Below are 21298 nucleotides of genomic sequence, written 5' to 3'. Positions count from 1 at the left end.
AGAAAATAATATCTTAAAAAAGTTTCTAATAAGCGATTTGTATTTTCAGCAATACTATCTATCTATCTATATATATATATATATATAAAACGCTACCATGCGTGACACAGATATCCCTTTGATTATTTTTTGTCGAATGGCAACTGTCAAATGTAAACAAGGCATCTTACGAATTCCAGCCTGTTTCATTGAACGTTTTAAATGCTGTATTAAATTGAGCGCTTTTCTTCAGTAATTAAATGTTATTCGAAATGTTTGGAGACTATTCATCGTATCACAAAAAATGCCATTCAATCAAAAGGAAAACTATATAAAAGAAATCAAGAAATAGGCTTCAAACAGAACGTTTATTTGAGCGCAATAACAAGCTTCATCATTGCCTAATGGTTAATCCTTATGGCTTGCCTATGAAAATATATGTCTACATATTCCAAAAAATTATCTTACAAAAATGGTCCTCGTGTTGTCTTAAGACTTAAAACCTTACATTTAGATTATATCAATTTGATTTCCACTCAGTATTTTCTCTCAATTTTAATAAGATTTTTTAATTCAAGTTGTTAATCGAAACCGTTCATCTTCAGTGAAATTTTAATAATGTTTGTAATTTAAGTTGTTACTTAATCTAAACCGTTCATCTTCAGTGAAATTTTAATAATATTTGTAATTCAAGTTTTTATTCATTCTTAACCGTTATCTTCAATGAAATTTTTGAACTAGTCTCGAACTGCTATGACACTTACAAAGGAATGTCATAAGGGTGAAATTTATCATATTCGTGGCTTTTCGCAACTATAAATTTGTATTTCTAGTGAATATAAATTATATGAAATATTATATATTTTTCAACAGACATTGTGCATTTCCCATATTGCATTTAAAATTTGCAATCAGAATTTTTCATGTTGTTAAAACACACTTTTGAATATGATTATACAAATTAGAATGTAAATGTGATTATTGTATTCCATCTGGTTCCCCCCATCATTTCCGTAAGAGTTTTGTTTCATACTTAATATCTGATGTTGTGTTCTGCACATAGTATAAGCTTTTGGCAATAAACTATAAAATTTCTTACTTGAAACAAGTATAAAATATAAAAATCTTATAAAAATATGCTATAATATTTGGTAAAAGATCTATTCAGATGTTCAATAGTAAAATATTTATGTAAATCTACGTTGCTATAATGAAATGTAATGATATTGAATGTAAAACATTTTAAGAAAGATTCTTGATTGTTCTAATATCTTTTTCAGATCATTGCTGTTGCTATCAGCCAAGGCGAAACAAAACTTCGCCAACTCCAAATCACAGTGACAGACTTCAATATCCATCCACCAGTGTTCGAACACGATGTCTACAGAGGCGAACTGCACGTTCGATCCAAAGTTGGAGTCACTGTACTCAGAGTTCGAGCCTTGGATGACGATCCAGTTCCCTACAATGCAGAAGTGTACTATAAACTGGACGAACCCAAAGACCCAAGAGGAAGATTCAGCATGGATCCTAACACTGGTGTCCTGACTCTAGCGAGGTCATTAGAAATGAGTCCCTCAGAGCCAATAGTTGAATTAGGGGTGACAGCCGTTGATGGTGGATCTCCGAAGAGATCAGATTATGCCCGAATCGAAGTCCTCATCAAAACTATTTCAGGTAAAATATTAATGCTTTTAATTGAAAAATTATCTTTTTCCTTCATCACAAACAATTGTAAGCAATTAATTATTCCAATGATTTAAATCGGTTAAAACAATCCAATGATATCCTCGACAGTACGCTAGTGTGCATATGTTTTGTTCTTTCTTTCAGTTCTTAAATTACTTAAATAGAACAGCACCTTTTCTGTATAGATTCTCCGTACTGAAAAGAGAACATAATGTCTTATTTGACCTAAAAACTAATATATAATTGCTATTCTATGTATTAATTTTTGGTTTAAATCCGCAAAAGCCAAATCGCCCGGATATACAAATAGATTTCCTTTTGTTAGAATCCATTCCCATTTCAGTACAGATCTCATGTTTGCTGTTTGTCTCACACAAATTCCATATCCCTTATTATTCCCTCTTAGATGTCCCACAAGGTACCCCCCGGGGGGCACCTCGAAATGAGGATGAGATGCTTCCGGCATGGTGGTTGGATCTCGCCACCCTGGAGGGTACACTAATAGGTGGGGGATCTGACTCCTCCCATCGATGACGGGACGTACTTCCTTCGGGGAGGGTTGTACCGTGGCCGGTGACGTCCCTTAGGACTCAACCATAGTTCCCGCCAATGTTGCTGTTGCGGCAGTCCTTTCATTCAGTTTTATGGTTTAAATCCGTGTGCCTTCGTGGTGGGTCGGAGAGTTAGATGGTTGTTTTGTCCCACATGTTAACACCTCGAAAATGAAAGTGGGAAGCTTTTAGTATGACGGTTATTTCTACCATTTTGATGAGTATAGTAACAGTGTAGGGTCAAATCACACCTCCTCCGATGGCAAGGTGTGCTTCCTGCGAGAAAAGTTGCACTGTGGCCCGTGATGGCCTTTTAGGACTCAATCATAATTACCACTTTTTATTATCAAAACATCTCGATCATTCAGTTTAAGCGAATGATTCTGGAAGATCAGGATCTCTCAAGTATGCTTTCCAGTATTAGTACAAGATATTATACAAAAAAAAAAATCAATATTCAGAATGCTGAACAACATCGCAACATTGTCGAGGGATATTTTGTTTATATGGTTATGTTCAATGGCATAGATAATTCCAAAAAGTATATGTGTTTGTTTTTCAAATTCAAGGAGGTTTAAAATTTGCATTTTTATCATAGCTGTATTTTTTGTCATTTACAATGCATTCTTCTTGTACATTTCGCACACGAGAAAGTAAACAATGATTGTATTTACTATAAGTTCATTTTCTTTAATGTTATGGGCGAGTTATTCTCCATTCCATTCAGTGTACTTGTGAACATTACCTTTTCCTGCGCGATGCTCTAAAAAAATTTCATTCTAAATATACTATGTCTTTTTAAAGAAACTGTTCTATTCGTTCTAATGGATCAAACTCCAACTGTCTTTCTCCAACTTAACATAAATGAAGAGTTCGCGCTCAAATATCAGTTGTTTCATCTTTAACCAAACTGATTTTCGAGTACAACCGATATCGAGAATTTTAGTCTAATTCATATCCTATCTATTATCCCCCTAATACTACTGCTTCAATTATAATTACTCTGCTATTATTATGCTGGACCGGTTCACATTATAATAATTGCACGAGGGGGTGCCCTAACAAGTCGGATCATTTCATCTGTGAGCATGCCATTCGCTCAAACCAGGCATTCGTTATTTACCCGATACAATTTTCGAAATAGTAGCGTATAGATAGATATGCATATAGTCATTTCAGATATCTGAAAAGGCTTAGGCGGTGTCCAGTTCTAATAATCAAACGATTTGACTGTATTGTGTAATGCATATTGTGAAGTGGGGTACGTTTTGATGGTAATGTGGATTTCTGGATGGATTTGTCTTAATTTGGCACTCGCTATGAGCTAAAGTATAATTTTAATGTTGAAAGCCAGTTCTAATCTAGCCAGCAGCTGTATGTCACCTTACTAAATATGAGAGAGCCTCTTGTTGGTAATGTGGATTTTGGATGCATTTGTTTAAATGGGTGGTTGAGACGAATTGTAATAATACTTAAATGGAATGGGCTCAATCCCGCATTAAACATATTGAATTATACGAAAGAAGTTGCTACGTTGGAACCGGTTTTCGGGAAAAATGTATCATATAATCTTACATTGGAAACTATTTTACTAGAATGCAGTGTTGTAGGAAAATGTCGCAATTCCTGTACAGAGGTATGTGTAAAATATGTTAAATCCATTAGATATAAAAGCATGGTTCTTGGAAAATTGCTACTGTTTTTATCACGAATTATATGAAGAAGATATTCTGTCAGAAATCAGTGCTTTAGAATATCTATACAGAGTCTATTTGTCAGAATGCAGGGCTATAAGGAAACGATGTTATATCCTTTAGTAATAGAAGAAGAATGAGGTGGCATTGTTGCCTTTTTTTGCTCTTACAATATATGCAAGAAAACTATTATGATTGAATGCAGTATTATAAAAATTGTCATAATTTTTTTATATACTATAAGGATACGATGTTAAATTCATTCGATAGAGATATAATAAAAACCACTGCTTTTGGAATTACATCACTAACAATAAGAATAACACTGTTTAAGTTGCTATTTTTATTGCGAGTGATATGGAAAAGGCCATTTTGTTTTAATGCAGTATTGTAAAAAGAACGTTCCAATTCTGGCATAGCACAAAATAAAAACGACTTGTTATTCTTTAGTTCTAGATTTAAAAAAAAATAACACGGTTTTGCGTTTTTTTTGGGGGGGGGATCGGACAGAGATGTATATAAGAAATGATATTGATCAAATCTATAAACACAACATTCCTCTCTAAATTTCACCTGTTGTCACCATTTTTTGAGGTATTTTTTCATTTTACTATTATTTCGTTAAATCATTAAATATAGCAGCCCAGGATGTGACTTCGACGGTGTTCTATCTAGAAATCCTGTGAGTGGTTTATCGAATCTTTCTTTGTTCTTTTCTTTGTCTTTTCCTTCCATCTTATATCCATCCAAACTGCTAGATAACTCAGTGTTATAAACAAAGGAATCGTATATGACATTATTTATATTATGTTACGTTACCAAATTGCATTGTTGTATCATGATGTCGCAATTCTTGCATAGTGCTTTGTGGAAAACTGTTAAATTTAATAGATACAGATGTAAGAGATTGAAAGTACAGCTGAAGAAGTGAGTGAGAAAATTTGATTTTTATGAAGCAAGATCCAGATTTAACCATACTCCTCCGGAATGTTCTGCCAGTTTTATGGTTGGAGTAGAAGGAAAGTTATTTCTTAAATTATATGGATGAAATCACTTGGATAGATTTTAATTTAAAGATTACAAGTCTTTGTACCGTGCCATATGGAAACTATTTCATCATTGTTTTTTTAAGAATGTCAATTTAAAATACAGATTTCAAAAAGAGTTAACTATGTTTTAAAATTACATGCAAATGACATTAAAATATCAGTTCTTTAGATGCATATGAAGAAAAATACTCTAAAACTTTGTAACGTTTTTAAAGCATTACGAAAGCAAAGAAAGAGAATGATTCAATGATTTATTAAGAATGCAAAGAATGAAGAAAAATCAATGATTCATGAAAAATTCAAAAAATAAAGAATGAAGATGAATCAATGATTCATGAAGAATGTAAAGAATGAAGATGAGTGAATGATTCACGAAGAATGCAAAGAATGTAGAGGAATCAATGATTCATGAAGAATGTAAAGCTTCTAAAGTATTGTAAATTTAGAGGCGATGCCTTTATTTATTTTGCCAAATGGATTTTTCAAAATATTCTGCGATAAATTTATTTTAAAAAAATCAAACAACTTAAACGTAATCTCAATAATAATTATTGCTTGTCAAAGCTTAAAAAAATCCTCGAAGACAAAAATGCAGCAAACTCTTTCCAACAAGAATTATCCCTTTCTGTGTAAAATAATGTTAACTCCTCAATAAAACGTATCTGAACAACTTTATTTAAATTAACACTATCCATCTAAAACTTTTTAGTCGATTGCTTAAATCGATTAAAATCTTCATCAGATGATGCGGAGGTTACATCGATAGAATAATTTATAATCAAAATCATTATAACTACAAAAAAGATATAAAAATCAAGCTTTCATGTTAGAATAATCATTTTTCGTTCATTTTCTCACAAAGGCAAACCAATCGTGCCTTTTGAGATTTTTGTCCAATCAAATATACATGACTCATATTTACTCGAATAATGTAGCATCCATCAGTTAATGGATTTTTGCTCATTCGAAAATGACGTTTTTTATGTACAGCAGTAGTGGTTTTATGGAAGTAAAACATGCATTATACGTGGAAATGCATGTAATAGGAATCGGAATATTTATTTGAAATATTCCTCGGTTGTCATGTAGAATTTGACATTATTTTGGAACTGACTTAATTTCAGAGTCAGTTCAAGATTTCTTTCATTTTTTTTTTTAATATTGCTTTTGTAATATTAAAAAAATAAAGCAATTTCATTGGCTTTATCTATGGGATTTGAAAGTTTGTGTCCTTTCAAAAGTATAAATCAAGAGAAAATTGAAAATTTTTCCAGAGATTTACTAAATTTTATGTGATTGGAATAATGAAATAATTTACATGAATGGAAGTGAAATGAATTTTAGTATGCAGATTATTTCAATGAAATAACAAACAAATATTTGGGTAAATTATATTTTTAAAGCTGAATCCTTTCATAATTCATCCATTTCTCAATATATTCAGAAATAAAGATTGAAAGCCATATAGGCATTATGTAACAGTTTTAAATTATGTGTAATATCAACCCTGTTGATCTATATCTATCTAATTTGCTGAGTTTTTCTAAACTTATCATGTTCGAATGTACATGGATAGACAGATAGAAATCTTTCTAGAAATGTACTTTCCGTGCTATAATGCTTAAAATTGTGAAATAAATCAAGAAAGATTTTTAAACACACAAAATATTTACTGCATATGTAAATTGTGTGTCAGGAAACAATCAAGAGTAATAGTCACTTTCTCTGCCTAATAAAGATGTCACGGTTCTCTTTCCCGCATAAAATTAGACAGCACTGTTAATACCAGAAATGCTCAAATTTTTGTTTTCAGTGCCGAACGAAGTTCACAAGAAAATTTTGCGTTTAAAAATATACTAAAAGAAACTGAATATGTACTTTGGGGTCTTCTTTTTTTTACCAATCGGCCCAAACTACGATTTAAGTTACCAGGTTACGTACCAAATTTCATTTACTTAAGTAGATTCTTTTTGAGTTATGGTATTTGCATGCATACGAAAGAACAGACCAACAAATGGTCAACCATTATCTTATTTAATCCTAAATTTGATACAAATCATCATATTGGATAAAAACACGTGCATAAAGTTGTATCCATCTAACCTCTTTCTTTCTGTAGTTATAACTCGGGCATTTTTACTCAGACATATTTCTTTGAAGAAGAATTTGATATAAATCTACAAGTTTTATTTATTAAGCCCAACGCATTTTTGAGTTATCTTTTTTTATCTTTTCAGTTAAGCCTAATAAATATTTTTTCGGACTCAGAAGATATCCGAACTGTGCAGATTCTTCGAAATCTCAAGCTCACGATTTTTGACGAACTACATTACTTTATCTTAGGATACTTCGAAAAAATAGAATTTAGAAAAAGGAAACCCACTCTTGCAAAAAGTTGTTTTATTGGACTTTATATAATTTCTTTACGCTTCATTTCCTTTTCCACAATTTAGATTGCAATCAATTCCCCAAAGTATCAAATAAAACAGATCTTAAAGCTACTTGGAGTAATTAATGTTAATATCATAATAGTGACTGAATCTGATTACTCTTCACAACTTTATTTCTAGCCAGCAAAAGATAATATTCCAATGCAATAAGAATAACTGCAACTGCACACGGCCTCAGCCCAGAATGTGGATTGAGGTGGTAGTGGTAGGGGTGTGGGAAGCGGAGATTTCTCCGCTTTTGTGTCACCAAACGATTAATTTATTTTGCGTGCTAAGCAAGTGTCAAAGTCTGCGCATGGGAAAATCGTAAAGAATAATAAATAACTTTGAGAGCTCTTGCGATCGTCGTATCCGGTACCTATCAGAAACGTGTATCGTGTAACGAAAGGAGGGTGCCAATGCTTGTAAAAATGCCTTTTACAAATGACCCTGATAAATATTTGGTACTGGCACGCATCTGTTATGTAAAGAATTTGAGATTTATTTCATATGATTTCTTTTTGCACCAGATGTCATGTTCTGTGCTAGTTCTTTTGTAAAGCTTTCAGAACGTTTTGTGCTTGTGTATGCCTTAACTTCGAAAATTGGCAGTTTTACAAAACGTATCTTTTGGGTTTCTTTTAATATGTTCTTTTTCAGATTTGTTATGTCAGTCATGAACCTAATTTGAATTTCATGAACACATGAAGGAAAGGCTTAGCTTTTGAAACGTAAATTCTCTACATTCGGCTTTATTACAAACGTTTCCGTAATATGTCGTTATTAGCTTTTAAAATGTCTTTATGATATTTATAGCATAAATAAATGAGTCAAACAAATTTATGGAGAAAAAAAAACATAAAGGTTTAGTTAAAACGTTCGCTTATTACGCTGTTTGCTAAAGCTAGAAACCTATGAAACCATTTGGATCTTTTTAAAATCATAAAATATAAATATTTATTTTTACTTTATCATAAACGTAGTGTATAGAAAGTATAGTAATCGTTAAGAATTCGAACTCGAGATTTTGACGAATGTCCACCTTTTTAACCTCTTTGAGTTCGAAAAACACGTTTTTGAAAAATGTCCGTCTGTCTGTCTGTGATAAAGATAATTCAAAAACATTTATGCTAGACGGATGAAATATGGTATATGATCTTTACACAATGTAGTGAAAATTTTTATCAAATTTGAGCAAAATCTGTCCTTTTTAGACATAGTCTCTCGCTGTCTGGTTATTCGAAAATAATTATCATGATAATTATAAACGGAAGAGAGCTAGATAAATCAAATTTGGTACACACATTTTACAACTATAGTGTAGACACCTATTAAATTTTGAGCCAAATTCCATAAGGGATTGACTGTCTATCGGTCTGTTCTTTCAGAGACATAAACGCTACAACTCAAAAACATAATGACTTTAATACATCAAATTCGGTATGGTATTTTGCGACCCTAAATATATTTTTGTGCCAAATGTTTATTTCAATTGATTAGAAAAAACGCAGATTCGATTTTCAGATGTTATTAACCGCTACCACGGCTTAATCGCCAAGGATGGCACGATAGATTCAATAAAAATGCTAAATTTATGCCACTATTTCTTAGCTATTTTACGTCGATAGCATGCAAGACCTGTGGAATAACATCTTTATTAGAGAGTGTGTGATAAAGTTTTAAGCTAAACCACTCCCTCTGGTTTCTATTACATCTATTGTGCCTTTTGTTTTGTTTGGTTTGGTATAGTTATATTAATGTCCCTTTTTAAAGCAAACACTAGGGCTGTTTTGGGACTGACCTCGTAATTTTGAACCTCGCTAAGATAACGAGAACGATACCTGAGCTGGCGCCCCCTCATCAAACTTCCAGACCACACCAGCTAGAGAATGTTTGATCCCGTTGGATGTAGCTTGCACCAGACCCATTTACACGACAATTCTTTGATGGTATCGGGTTTCGAGCCTGAAACCCTCCGGTTCCCAAGCCGAGACTTTACCAACAGGCCCCCCGGCCCCATTGTGCCTTTTGTAATAAAATATGTAAAATACAAAAATTGTATATAAAAGTTGGCCACCACAATTCATCAACTATATTAATAGTTTTAATCTATTTTATTCATCAAGTTTAATGCACGGTCCATTATTGCAACAAAAGAAATTATTATTTTAAAGAGAATTTAAATAATAAAGATAAAAAAATAAAGCATACTGAATGATTAATAATACATGAAAACAGGCAGAATTAATTGTATAGTAAAATGAATAAGTATTTACAACTAGCATTTAGAAGATATACACTATGGCCCGGTCATTATTGTTATCCGTTTTTAATCTCAGTGTGACATTATGGCTCTCGTAGGAATGTTCATGTATATAATAAACAGAACAGGTGCAAGGTAACTTTAATGTCTATCACAGTTTGATGCTTAGAAATAATACTTTATTAATGAGATCATACACATTAAACTATCCATAAGAAACATTATAGAAAATGAATGCAACGAATATTTCTAGCAAGATAAGTAAAATTATTTTATCTAAATAGCACTAGCGAGAAACAAAACTGCAGACACATGACGCTGTAATGGCTTAAATCTCTGTTTGGTGAGCACTAGTATAATGCCGATTCATATGTGTTTTATTTTATCTCAAAATAGTGTTTGCGAAAAACAAAAACGCAGATACGAAATTCTGTAATGGCTTAAATCTCTGTTTAGTGAGTATCAGTATACTGCCAATTCATAATTATTTTATCTTACTTTTAAAAAGTACTAGAGAAAAACAAAAATGCGAATGAGTAATACTATAATGGCTTAAATCTTTGCTTAGTAAGTACTAGTATGATGCCAATTCATATTTATTTTCTCTAAATAGTACTAGTAATAACAAAACACAATAGTACTAGTAATAAAAACACAGATAAGTAATGCTGTAATTGTTTACATCTATGTTTAGTGAATACAATTATAATGCCAATTTATATTTATTTTATTTTATCTCTAAATAATATTAGCGAAAATCAAAAACTCGGATACGAAATTCTGTAATGGCTTAAATCTCTGTTTAGTGAGTATCAGTATACTGCCAATTCATAATTATTTTATCTTACTTTTAAAAAGTACTAGAGAAAAACAAAAATGCGAATGAGTAATACTATAATGGCTTAAATCTTTGCTTAGTAAGTACTAGTATGATGCCAATTCATATTTATTTTCTCTAAATAGTACTAGTAATAACAAAACACAATAGTACTAGTAATAAAAACACAGATAAGTAATGCTGTAATTGTTTACATCTATGTTTAGTGAATACAATTATAATGCCAATTTATATTTATTTTATTTTATCTCTAAATAATATTAGCGAAAATCAAAAACTCGGATACGAAATTCTGTAATGGCTTAAATCTCTGTTTAGTGAGTATCAGTATACTGCCAATTCATAATTATTTTATCTTACTTTTAAAAAGTACTAGAGAAAAACAAAAATGCGAATGAGTAATACTATAATGGCTTAAATCTTTGCTTAGTAAGTACTAGTATGATGCCAATTCATATTTATTTTCTCTAAATAGTACTAGTAATAACAAAACACAATAGTACTAGTAATAAAAACACAGATAAGTAATGCTGTAATTGTTTACATCTATGTTTAGTGAATACAATTATAATGCCAATTTATATTTATTTTATTTTATCTCTAAATAATATTAGCGAAAATCAAAAACTCGGATACGAAATTCTGTAATGGCTTAAATCTCTGTTTAGTGAGTATCAGTATACTGCCAATTCATAATTATTTTATCTTACTTTTAAAAAGTACTAGAGAAAAACAAAAATGCGAATGAGTAATACTATAATGGCTTAAATCTTTGCTTAGTAAGTACTAGTATGATGCCAATTCATATTTATTTTCTCTAAATAGTACTAGTAATAACAAAACACAATAGTACTAGTAATAAAAACACAGATAAGTAATGCTGTAATTGTTTACATCTATGTTTAGTGAATACAATTATAATGCCAATTTATATTTATTTTATTTTATCTCTAAATAATATTAGCGAAAATCAAAAACTCGGATACGAAATTCTGTAATGGCTTAAATCTCTGTTTAGTGAGTATCAGTATACTGCCAATTCATAATTATTTTATCTTACTTTTAAAAAGTACTAGAGAAAAACAAAAATGCGAATGAGTAATACTATAATGGCTTAAATCTTTGCTTAGTAAGTACTAGTATGATGCCAATTCATATTTATTTTCTCTAAATAGTACTAGTAATAACAAAACACAATAGTACTAGTAATAAAAACACAGATAAGTAATGCTGTAATTGTTTACATCTATGTTTAGTGAATACAATTATAATGCCAATTTATATTTATTTTATTTTATCTCTAAATAATATTAGCGAAAATCAAAAACTCGGATACGAAATTCTGTAATGGCTTAAATCTCTGTTTAGTGAGTATCAGTATACTGCCAATTCATAATTATTTTATCTTACTTTTAAAAAGTACTAGAGAAAAACAAAAATGCGAATGAGTAATACTATAATGGCTTAAATCTTTGCTTAGTAAGTACTAGTATGATGCCAATTCATATTTATTTTCTCTAAATAGTACTAGTAATAACAAAACACAATAGTACTAGTAATAAAAACACAGATAAGTAATGCTGTAATTGTTTACATCTATGTTTAGTGAATACAATTATAATGCCAATTTATATTTATTTTATTTTATCTCTAAATAATATTAGCGAAAATCAAAAACTCGGATACGAAATTCTGTAATGGCTTAAATCTCTGTTTAGTGAGTATCAGTATACTGCCAATTCATAATTATTTTATCTTACTTTTAAAAAGTACTAGAGAAAAACAAAAATGCGAATGAGTAATACTATAATGGCTTAAATCTTTGCTTAGTAAGTACTAGTATGATGCCAATTCATATTTATTTTCTCTAAATAGTACTAGTAATAACAAAACACAATAGTACTAGTAATAAAAACACAGATAAGTAATGCTGTAATTGTTTACATCTATGTTTAGTGAATACAATTATAATGCCAATTTATATTTATTTTATTTTATCTCTAAATAATATTAGCGAAAATCAAAAACTCGGATACGAAATTCTGTAATGGCTTAAATCTCTGTTTAGTGAGTATCAGTATACTGCCAATTCATAATTATTTTATCTTACTTTTAAAAAGTACTAGAGAAAAACAAAAATGCGAATGAGTAATACTATAATGGCTTAAATCTTTGCTTAGTAAGTACTAGTATGATGCCAATTCATATTTATTTTCTCTAAATAGTACTAGTAATAACAAAACACAATAGTACTAGTAATAAAAACACAGATAAGTAATGCTGTAATTGTTTACATCTATGTTTAGTGAATACAATTATAATGCCAATTTATATTTATTTTATTTTATCTCTAAATAATATTAGCGAAAATCAAAAACTCGGATACGAAATTCTGTAATGGCTTAAATCTCTGTTTAGTGAGTATCAGTATACTGCCAATTCATAATTATTTTATCTTACTTTTAAAAAGTACTAGAGAAAAACAAAAATGCGAATGAGTAATACTATAATGGCTTAAATCTTTGCTTAGTAAGTACTAGTATGATGCCAATTCATATTTATTTTCTCTAAATAGTACTAGTAATAACAAAACACAATAGTACTAGTAATAAAAACACAGATAAGTAATGCTGTAATTGTTTACATCTATGTTTAGTGAATACAATTATAATGCCAATTTATATTTATTTTATTTTATCTCTAAATAATATTAGCGAAAATCAAAAACTCGGATACGAAATTCTGTAATGGCTTAAATCTCTGTTTAGTGAGTATCAGTATACTGCCAATTCATAATTATTTTATCTTACTTTTAAAAAGTACTAGAGAAAAACAAAAATGCGAATGAGTAATACTATAATGGCTTAAATCTTTGCTTAGTAAGTACTAGTATGATGCCAATTCATATTTATTTTCTCTAAATAGTACTAGTAATAACAAAACACAATAGTACTAGTAATAAAAACACAGATAAGTAATGCTGTAATTGTTTACATCTATGTTTAGTGAATACAATTATAATGCCAATTTATATTTATTTTATTTTATCTCTAAATAATATTAGCGAAAATCAAAAACTCGGATACGAAATTCTGTAATGGCTTAAATCTCTGTTTAGTGAGTATCAGTATACTGCCAATTCATAATTATTTTATCTTACTTTTAAAAAGTACTAGAGAAAAACAAAAATGCGAATGAGTAATACTATAATGGCTTAAATCTTTGCTTAGTAAGTACTAGTATGATGCCAATTCATATTTATTTTCTCTAAATAGTACTAGTAATAACAAAACACAATAGTACTAGTAATAAAAACACAGATAAGTAATGCTGTAATTGTTTACATCTATGTTTAGTGAATACAATTATGATGCCAATTTATATTTATTTTATTTTATCTCTAAATAATATTAGCGAAAATCAAAAACTCGGATACGTAATGCTGTAATGGCTTAAATCTCTGTTTAGTGAGTACTAGTGTAATGCCAATTCATATTTATTTTATCTTATCTTTAAATAGTACTAGCGAAAAACAAAAATCGGATAAAGTAATGCTGTAGTGGCTTAAATCTTTTCTTAATAAGTACTAGTATAATGTCAATTCATATTTATTTTATCTCTAAATAGTACTAGAGAAGCATAAACGCGGATACGTTATGTTTTAATGGCTTAAATCTCTATTCAGTGAGTACAAGTATAATTGCAATTCATATTTGTTTTATTTTACTCTAAATAGTACAAGTGGAAAAAAAAGCTGTAGATACGTAATGCTGTAATGGCTTAAATCTCTGTTTAGTAAGTATTAGTATAAGGCCAATTCACATTTATTCTATTTTATCTCTAATTAGTACCAGAGAAAAATGAAAAAGCGGGTACGTAATGCTGTAATGGCTTAAATCTCTGTTTAGTGAGTATTAGTATAATGTCAATTCATATTTATTTTATTTTATCTCTAAATAATGCGAAAAATAAAAACGCAGATATGTAATGTTGTAATTGCTTACATCTCTTACAGTGAGAACTAGTATAAGGCCAATTCATATTTATTTTATTTGAACTGTAATTAGTACTTGCGAAAAATTAAAATGCGAATGCATAGTTCTCTAATGACTTAAATCTTTATTTAGTGAGTATTCGTCTGCAAATTGTGAGATATTAAAAAATAATAAAAACTATTCAACTATTAATAAAAACTATTCAACAATCCAACTTTGTCAAGAGCTCCCAGCAATTTAATAAAAATTATTTCATACTTATATAATTGTGTAATCTTCATCCTTACATTCTCTGAATACTTTCAACAACCTTGCAATTTATTTCCTAAAGGAAAGTTCAATAACCGTAATATCTCTCCCACCCATCTCAATATATATCCCATTTCCCTTTTTTGACCTACCATGTACGATAACTATAATCATAAAATCTTCTCTTTTATTAGAACCAAGATATGAATTATAGATCACCACCTTAATCGAGTTTGAAAAAAAAATACCCGCCACACCGTCTCCATTAACCCCATCAACTGTCTTGATATGCTCTTTCCTTAGCACGCAATACATATACAGAGTTAAGGAATAGAGAACTGGTCGAAATAAATAGCGCGGGTAACATAGAAAACTTGTGAAACTTAAAGAGTTCAATTTGATGAAGCTCATATAAGTAAAATGTTAAAATGTAGTGATTGCTTCAAAGTACTTAAATGATTTAAATCCTTTAATCGAGAACAACATGAATAAATGTTCAAATTTGAAGTATATTTTACGATTTTTTAATGGTTTTAGTCATGTTCAGTTTTGTGGTTGTACAGTACAACTTGTTGCAAATATCAGTGATTAAATGCAATAATTAAAAAGTGAAAAAATGGGTTCAATATATTTTGGAAAAATATCACGCAAAAACACACTAATATTTAATTTAATTTTTCATTAATTAAAATTATAAATTAAAGGATTAAAAATTCGTTTCAAGGTGCATATTTCCACCCTCAAATTTTGGAAATCTAGGTCGATTTTGTATCTTATGAAGCGCTAACTCATATTTGAGTTCAGATACCACAAAATATTAAAATACTCGAGTTTTTTTTATAAGAAACCTTCTCTAATCCCCCATTTGAAAATTGTTATTACAGACGATGTCTTAAGTAGTGTATATACAAAAGAGGATCCCGCGTATTTGATGGCAATCTGGCGCATGTATGCTCTGGCCTTTTTTAAAAGTTCTCAGAAAACTCTGCCAAACCAATCAGGGAAGCATATCTAACAGACAAAGCACGTTTCTCGGGTATTCAACCAATCACTCTTTACGAAAGAGGGAAGAATCTTACAATGACATTCAGGAGTCCCGAGTTGTAATTGTAATTTCATCAAACGGACTTTTAGAACCTTTCGGTATTGTGTGAGTTAAAACCACGTCACTCTAGTCCCATGCATGTTGTCGATCAACCGTCCAATAATATCCAGTGCCATTAAAAATATAATTTCATGGGTAATATATGTCTTAATTTGACATTTTTAGCAGTATTATAATTTCATCTTTTTATTATATTTGCAAACTAGCCAGATAGATATTAAAGCTTTGTACCAAAATATATTATATAACTCTTAGTTTCATAGCTATCAAATAAAATTTATTTTAGAGCAGCTAGACATACAGAATTCCTGTGAATGAATTTCATTCAGAATTTGGCAGAACCCTAAAAAATTAGAATAAAATCCATATACCAAATTTCCCTCCGTCTGGCTCAGAATTTTCGAGCTCTCGTGTTAATAAGCAGTCAATTAGAGTGAAAGAAAGATGTAATTTCAAAAATGTATTTTGGAATTCAGGGAAGTTAGAAACGTGGATTTTCTACAAAATCTTGAGGTCCAATTCTTTTAAAGATGGCAATACTTTCTCTTTGTATGTTCGTATACGAGAAAGTAAAAAATTATCCAAGAAATTCCAGAAAAAAAAAATTGAACAGAAAGTAAATTGGTGTAATTAAAAAAAATAATTTCCTTAATTTCTGCAATGGCATAAAAATTAGTCTGATGTATTAATGTTTTTGGGATTTATCGTTGAAAAGCGCCCAAATTTCGCTTAATTTTTAATTGAAAAAATTCTAATTAATTTTTTAAAAAAACGCTCCTAGAAACGTTTTTTTATTATGTATCTATGTAAAAATTGGTAGCTGTAGATCAAACAGATTGACTGCAAACAAACTGAATTTGTAGTCACAAAATCCCAAAGTCACAAATTTGTTTTATTTAAGTCGCTGTGTTTTTGAATTATCGTGTTTACATATTTCTGAAAGTACAGATGGACAGACAGCAAATCTGATGTTCGATTTGATTCAAACTTTGACAGGTGTCTATATTATAGATGTTAAATCTGTGTATCTAATCTTATTTATTTAGCTCTCTTCATTTTGTAGTTATCATTTTAAATTATATTCGTACAGTTGGACAGATGAATTTCCTTTGAACAAATTTTACTTAAAATTTGATAGGAATCTGCAAATTTAGTGTAAAAACCCTATACCACATTTCAACCATCTAGCTCAAAACGTTTATTTTTATCACAGGCGGACATTTACTGGGGAGATTTGAAATGAAGAAATTCGTCAAAAACACGAGCTCGAATTTGGTGACGATTGCTATACTTTCTCTATATTAAGAGAAAATAAAAAGGAACTGTTACAGAAGACAGGATGTAAATACAGCATATCAAATAATCAGGAAATGCGGAAAATGAAAAAAAGAGGGTTGCTCATGCAAACATCACAATATAAAAATGAGAATCCATAATAATGCATAAAAGATGGCATATAGTTAACGGTAAAATATGATGAAGAAATCGAAGGAACAGAAACAAAAAAGCATTAAAAGAAGTCGCAAAAAAATTACGGGCTAAAATCGATTGTGGTATAACAAAATACAGAATGCTGGTCGAATGACAAGTAATATTGCTCCGTTGGAGTGGAATCAATATGAAGGATTATCTTTCGTTTTTCTGCATCGACGATCAATGGTTTAACATTACATGGGTTGACTGACCTTCATATATCATAAATATTCTATGAATGATTAGCCATCAAACTTAAAGGATATGAAATTCATAATAGTCTTCTAGCTAAATCATTACTGTTAATTTGTATATATCTGCCCGGTAGCCCACTTTTTACTAACTTAGTACAAAGTAATTCATTAAGTACATTTGCCCTGCTGTCCGTGTATAACAGAAGAAGATAACAATCAAAATACAGAATGTTGGTCGAATGACAAGTAATATTGCTCCGTTGGAGTGGAATCAATATGAAGGATTATCTTTCGTTTTTCTGCATCGACGATCAATGGTTTAACATTACATGGGTTGACTGACCTTCATATATCATAAATATTCTATGAATGATTAGCCATCAAGCTTAAAGGATATGAAATTCATAATAGTCTTCTAGCTAAATCATTACTGTTAATTTGTATATATCTGCCCGGTAGCCCACTTTTTACTAACTTAGTACAAAGTAATTCATTAAGTATGTTTGCCCTGCTGTCCGTGTATAACAGAAGAAGATAACAATCAAAATACAGAATGTTGGTCGAATGACAAGTAATATTGCTCCGTTGGAGTGGAATCAATATGAAGGATTATCTTTCGTTTTTCTGCATCGACGATCAATGGTTTAACATTACATGGGTTGACTGACCTTCATATATCATAAATATTCTATGAATGATTAGCCATCAAGCTTAAAGGATATGAAATTCATAATAGTCTTCTAGCTAAATCATTACTGTTAATTTGTATATATCTGCCCGGTAGCCCACTTTTTACTAACTTAGTACAAAGTAATTCATTAAGTACATTTGCCCTGCTGTCCGTGTATAACAGAAGAAGATAACAATCAAAATACAGAATGTTGGTCGAATGACAAGTAATATTGCTCCGTTGGAGTGGAATCAATATGAAGGATTATCTTTCGTTTTTCTGCATCGACGATCAATGGTTTAACATTACATGGGTTGACTGACCTTCATATATCATAAATATTCTATGAATGATTAGCCATCAAGCTTAAAGGATATGAAATTCATAATAGTCTTCTAGCTAAATCATTACTGTTAATTTGTATATATCTGCCCGGTAGCCCACTTTTTACTAACTTAGTACAAAGTAATTCATTAAGTATGTTTGCCCTGCTGTCCGTGTATAACAGAAGAAGATAACAATCAAAATACAGAATGTTGGTCGAATGACAAGTAATATTGCTCCGTTGGAGTGGAATCAATATGAAGGATTATCTTTCGTTTTTCTGCATCGGCGATCAATGGTTTAACATTACATGGGTTGACTGACCTTCATATATCATAAATATTCTATGAATGATTAGCCATCAAACTTAAAGGATATGAAATTCATAATAGTCTTCTAGCTAAATCATTACTGTTAATTTGTATATATCTGCCCGGTAGCCCACTTTTTACTAACTTAGTACAAAGTAATTCATTAAGTACATTTGCCCTGCTGTCCGTGTATAACAGAAGAAGATAACAATCAAAATACAGAATGTTGGTCGAATGACAAGTAATATTGCTCCGTTGGAGTGGAATCAATATGAAGGATTATCTTTCGTTTTTCTGCATCGACGATCAATGGTTTAACATTACATGGGTTGACTGACCTTCATATATCATAAATATTCTATGAATGATTAGCCATCAAGCTTAAAGGATATGAAATTCATAATAGTCTTCTAGCTAAATCATTACTGTTAATTTGTATATATCTGCCCGGTAGCCCACTTTTTACTAACTTAGTACAAAGTAATTCATTAAGTACATTTGCCCTGCTGTCCGTGTATAACAGAAGAAGATAACAATCAAAATACAGAATGTTGGTCGAATGACAAGTAATATTGCTCCGTTGGAGTGGAATCAATATGAAGGATTATCTTTCGTTTTTCTGCATCGACGATCAATGGTTTAACATTACATGGGTTGACTGACCTTCATATATCATAAATATTCTATGAATGATTAGCCATCAAGCTTAAAGGATATGAAATTCATAATAGTCTTCTAGCTAAATCATTACTGTTAATTTGTATATATCTGCCCGGTAGCCCACTTTTTACTAACTTAGTACAAAGTAATTCATTAAGTATGTTTGCCCTGCTGTCCGTGTATAACAGAAGAAGATAACAATCAAAATACAGAATGTTGGTCGAATGACAAGTAATATTGCTCCGTTGGAGTGGAATCAATATGAAGGATTATCTTTCGTTTTTCTGCATCGACGATCAATGGTTTAACATTACATGGGTTGACTGACCTTCATATATCATAAATATTCTATGAATGATTAGCCATCAAGCTTAAAGGATATGAAATTCATAATAGTCTTCTAGCTAAATCATTACTGTTAATTTGTATATATCTGCCCGGTAGCCCACTTTTTACTAACTTAGTACAAAGTAATTCATTAAGTACATTTGCCCTGCTGTCCGTGTATAACAGAAGAAGATAACAATCAAAATACAGAATGTTGGTCGAATGACAAGTAATATTGCTCCGTTGGAGTGGAATCAATATGAAGGATTATCTTTCGTTTTTCTGCATCGACGATCAATGGTTTAACATTACATGGGTTGACTGACCTTCATATATCATAAATATTCTATGAATGATTAGCCATCAAGCTTAAAGGATATGAAATTCATAATAGTCTTCTAGCTAAATCATTACTGTTAATTTGTATATATCTGCCCGGTAGCCCACTTTTTACTAACTTAGTACAAAGTAATTCATTAAGTATGTTTGCCCTGCTGTCCGTGTATAACAGAAGAAGATAACAATCAAAATACAGAATGTTGGTCGAATGACAAGTAATATTGCTCCGTTGGAGTGGAATCAATATGAAGGATTATCTTTCGTTTTTCTGCATCGACGATCAATGGTTTAACATTACATGGGTTGACTGACCTTCATATATCATAAATATTCTATGAATGATTAGCCATCAAGCTTAAAGGATATGAAATTCATAATAGTCTTCTAGCTAAATCATTACTGTTAATTTGTATATATCTGCCCGGTAGCCCACTTTTTACTAACTTAGTACAAAGTAATTCATTAAGTATGTTTGCCCTGCTGTCCGTGTATAACAGAAGAAGATAACAATCAAAATACAGAATGTTGGTCGAATGACAAGTAATATTGCTCCGTTGGAGTGGAATCAATATGAAGGATTATCTTTCGTTTTTCTGCATCGACGATCAATGGTTTAACATTACATGGGTTGACTGACCTTCATATATCATAAATATTCTATGAATGATTAGCCATCAAGCTTAAAGGATATGAAATTCATAATAGTCTTCTAGCTAAATCATTACTGTTAATTTGTATATATCTGCCCGGTAGCCCACTTTTTACTAACTTAGTACAAAGTAATTCATTAAGTACATTTGCCCTGCTGTCCGTGTATAACAGAAGAAGATAACAATCAAAATACAGAATGTTGGTCGAATGACAAGTAATATTGCTCCGTTGGAGTGGAATCAATATGAAGGATTATCTTTCGTTTTTCTGCATCGACGATCAATGGTTTAACATTACATGGGTTGACTGACCTTCATATATCATAAATATTCTATGAATGATTAGCCATCAAGCTTAAAGGATATGAAATTCATAATAGTCTTCTAGCTAAATCATTACTGTTAATTTGTATATATCTGCCCGGTAGCCCACTTTTTACTAACTTAGTACAAAGTAATTCATTAAGTATGTTTGCCCTGCTGTCCGTGTATAACAGAAGAAGATAACA

The 21298-nt window shown here is 30.6% G+C and overlaps 1 protein-coding gene across 1 annotated transcript in view; it reads left to right on the top strand.

Annotated features, from left to right (window-relative positions):
- Positions 1-21298, top strand: part of LOC129987924 (uncharacterized) — a 132556-nt gene that overhangs the window by 24419 nt on the left and 86839 nt on the right. The window contains exon 2 of the mRNA XM_056095922.1: positions 1260-1656. Coding sequence (XP_055951897.1) covers positions 1260-1656 — 397 coding nt within the window. The remainder of the gene's footprint in view (positions 1-1259; positions 1657-21298) is intronic.

Source organism: Argiope bruennichi, chromosome 10 (genome assembly GCF_947563725.1).
Source record: "Argiope bruennichi chromosome 10, qqArgBrue1.1, whole genome shotgun sequence".
Lineage (NCBI taxonomy): Eukaryota > Metazoa > Arthropoda > Arachnida > Araneae > Araneidae > Argiope > Argiope bruennichi.
The sequence above is the reverse complement of the archived record's forward strand: the minus strand, read 5'-3'. Positions and strand labels throughout refer to the sequence as shown.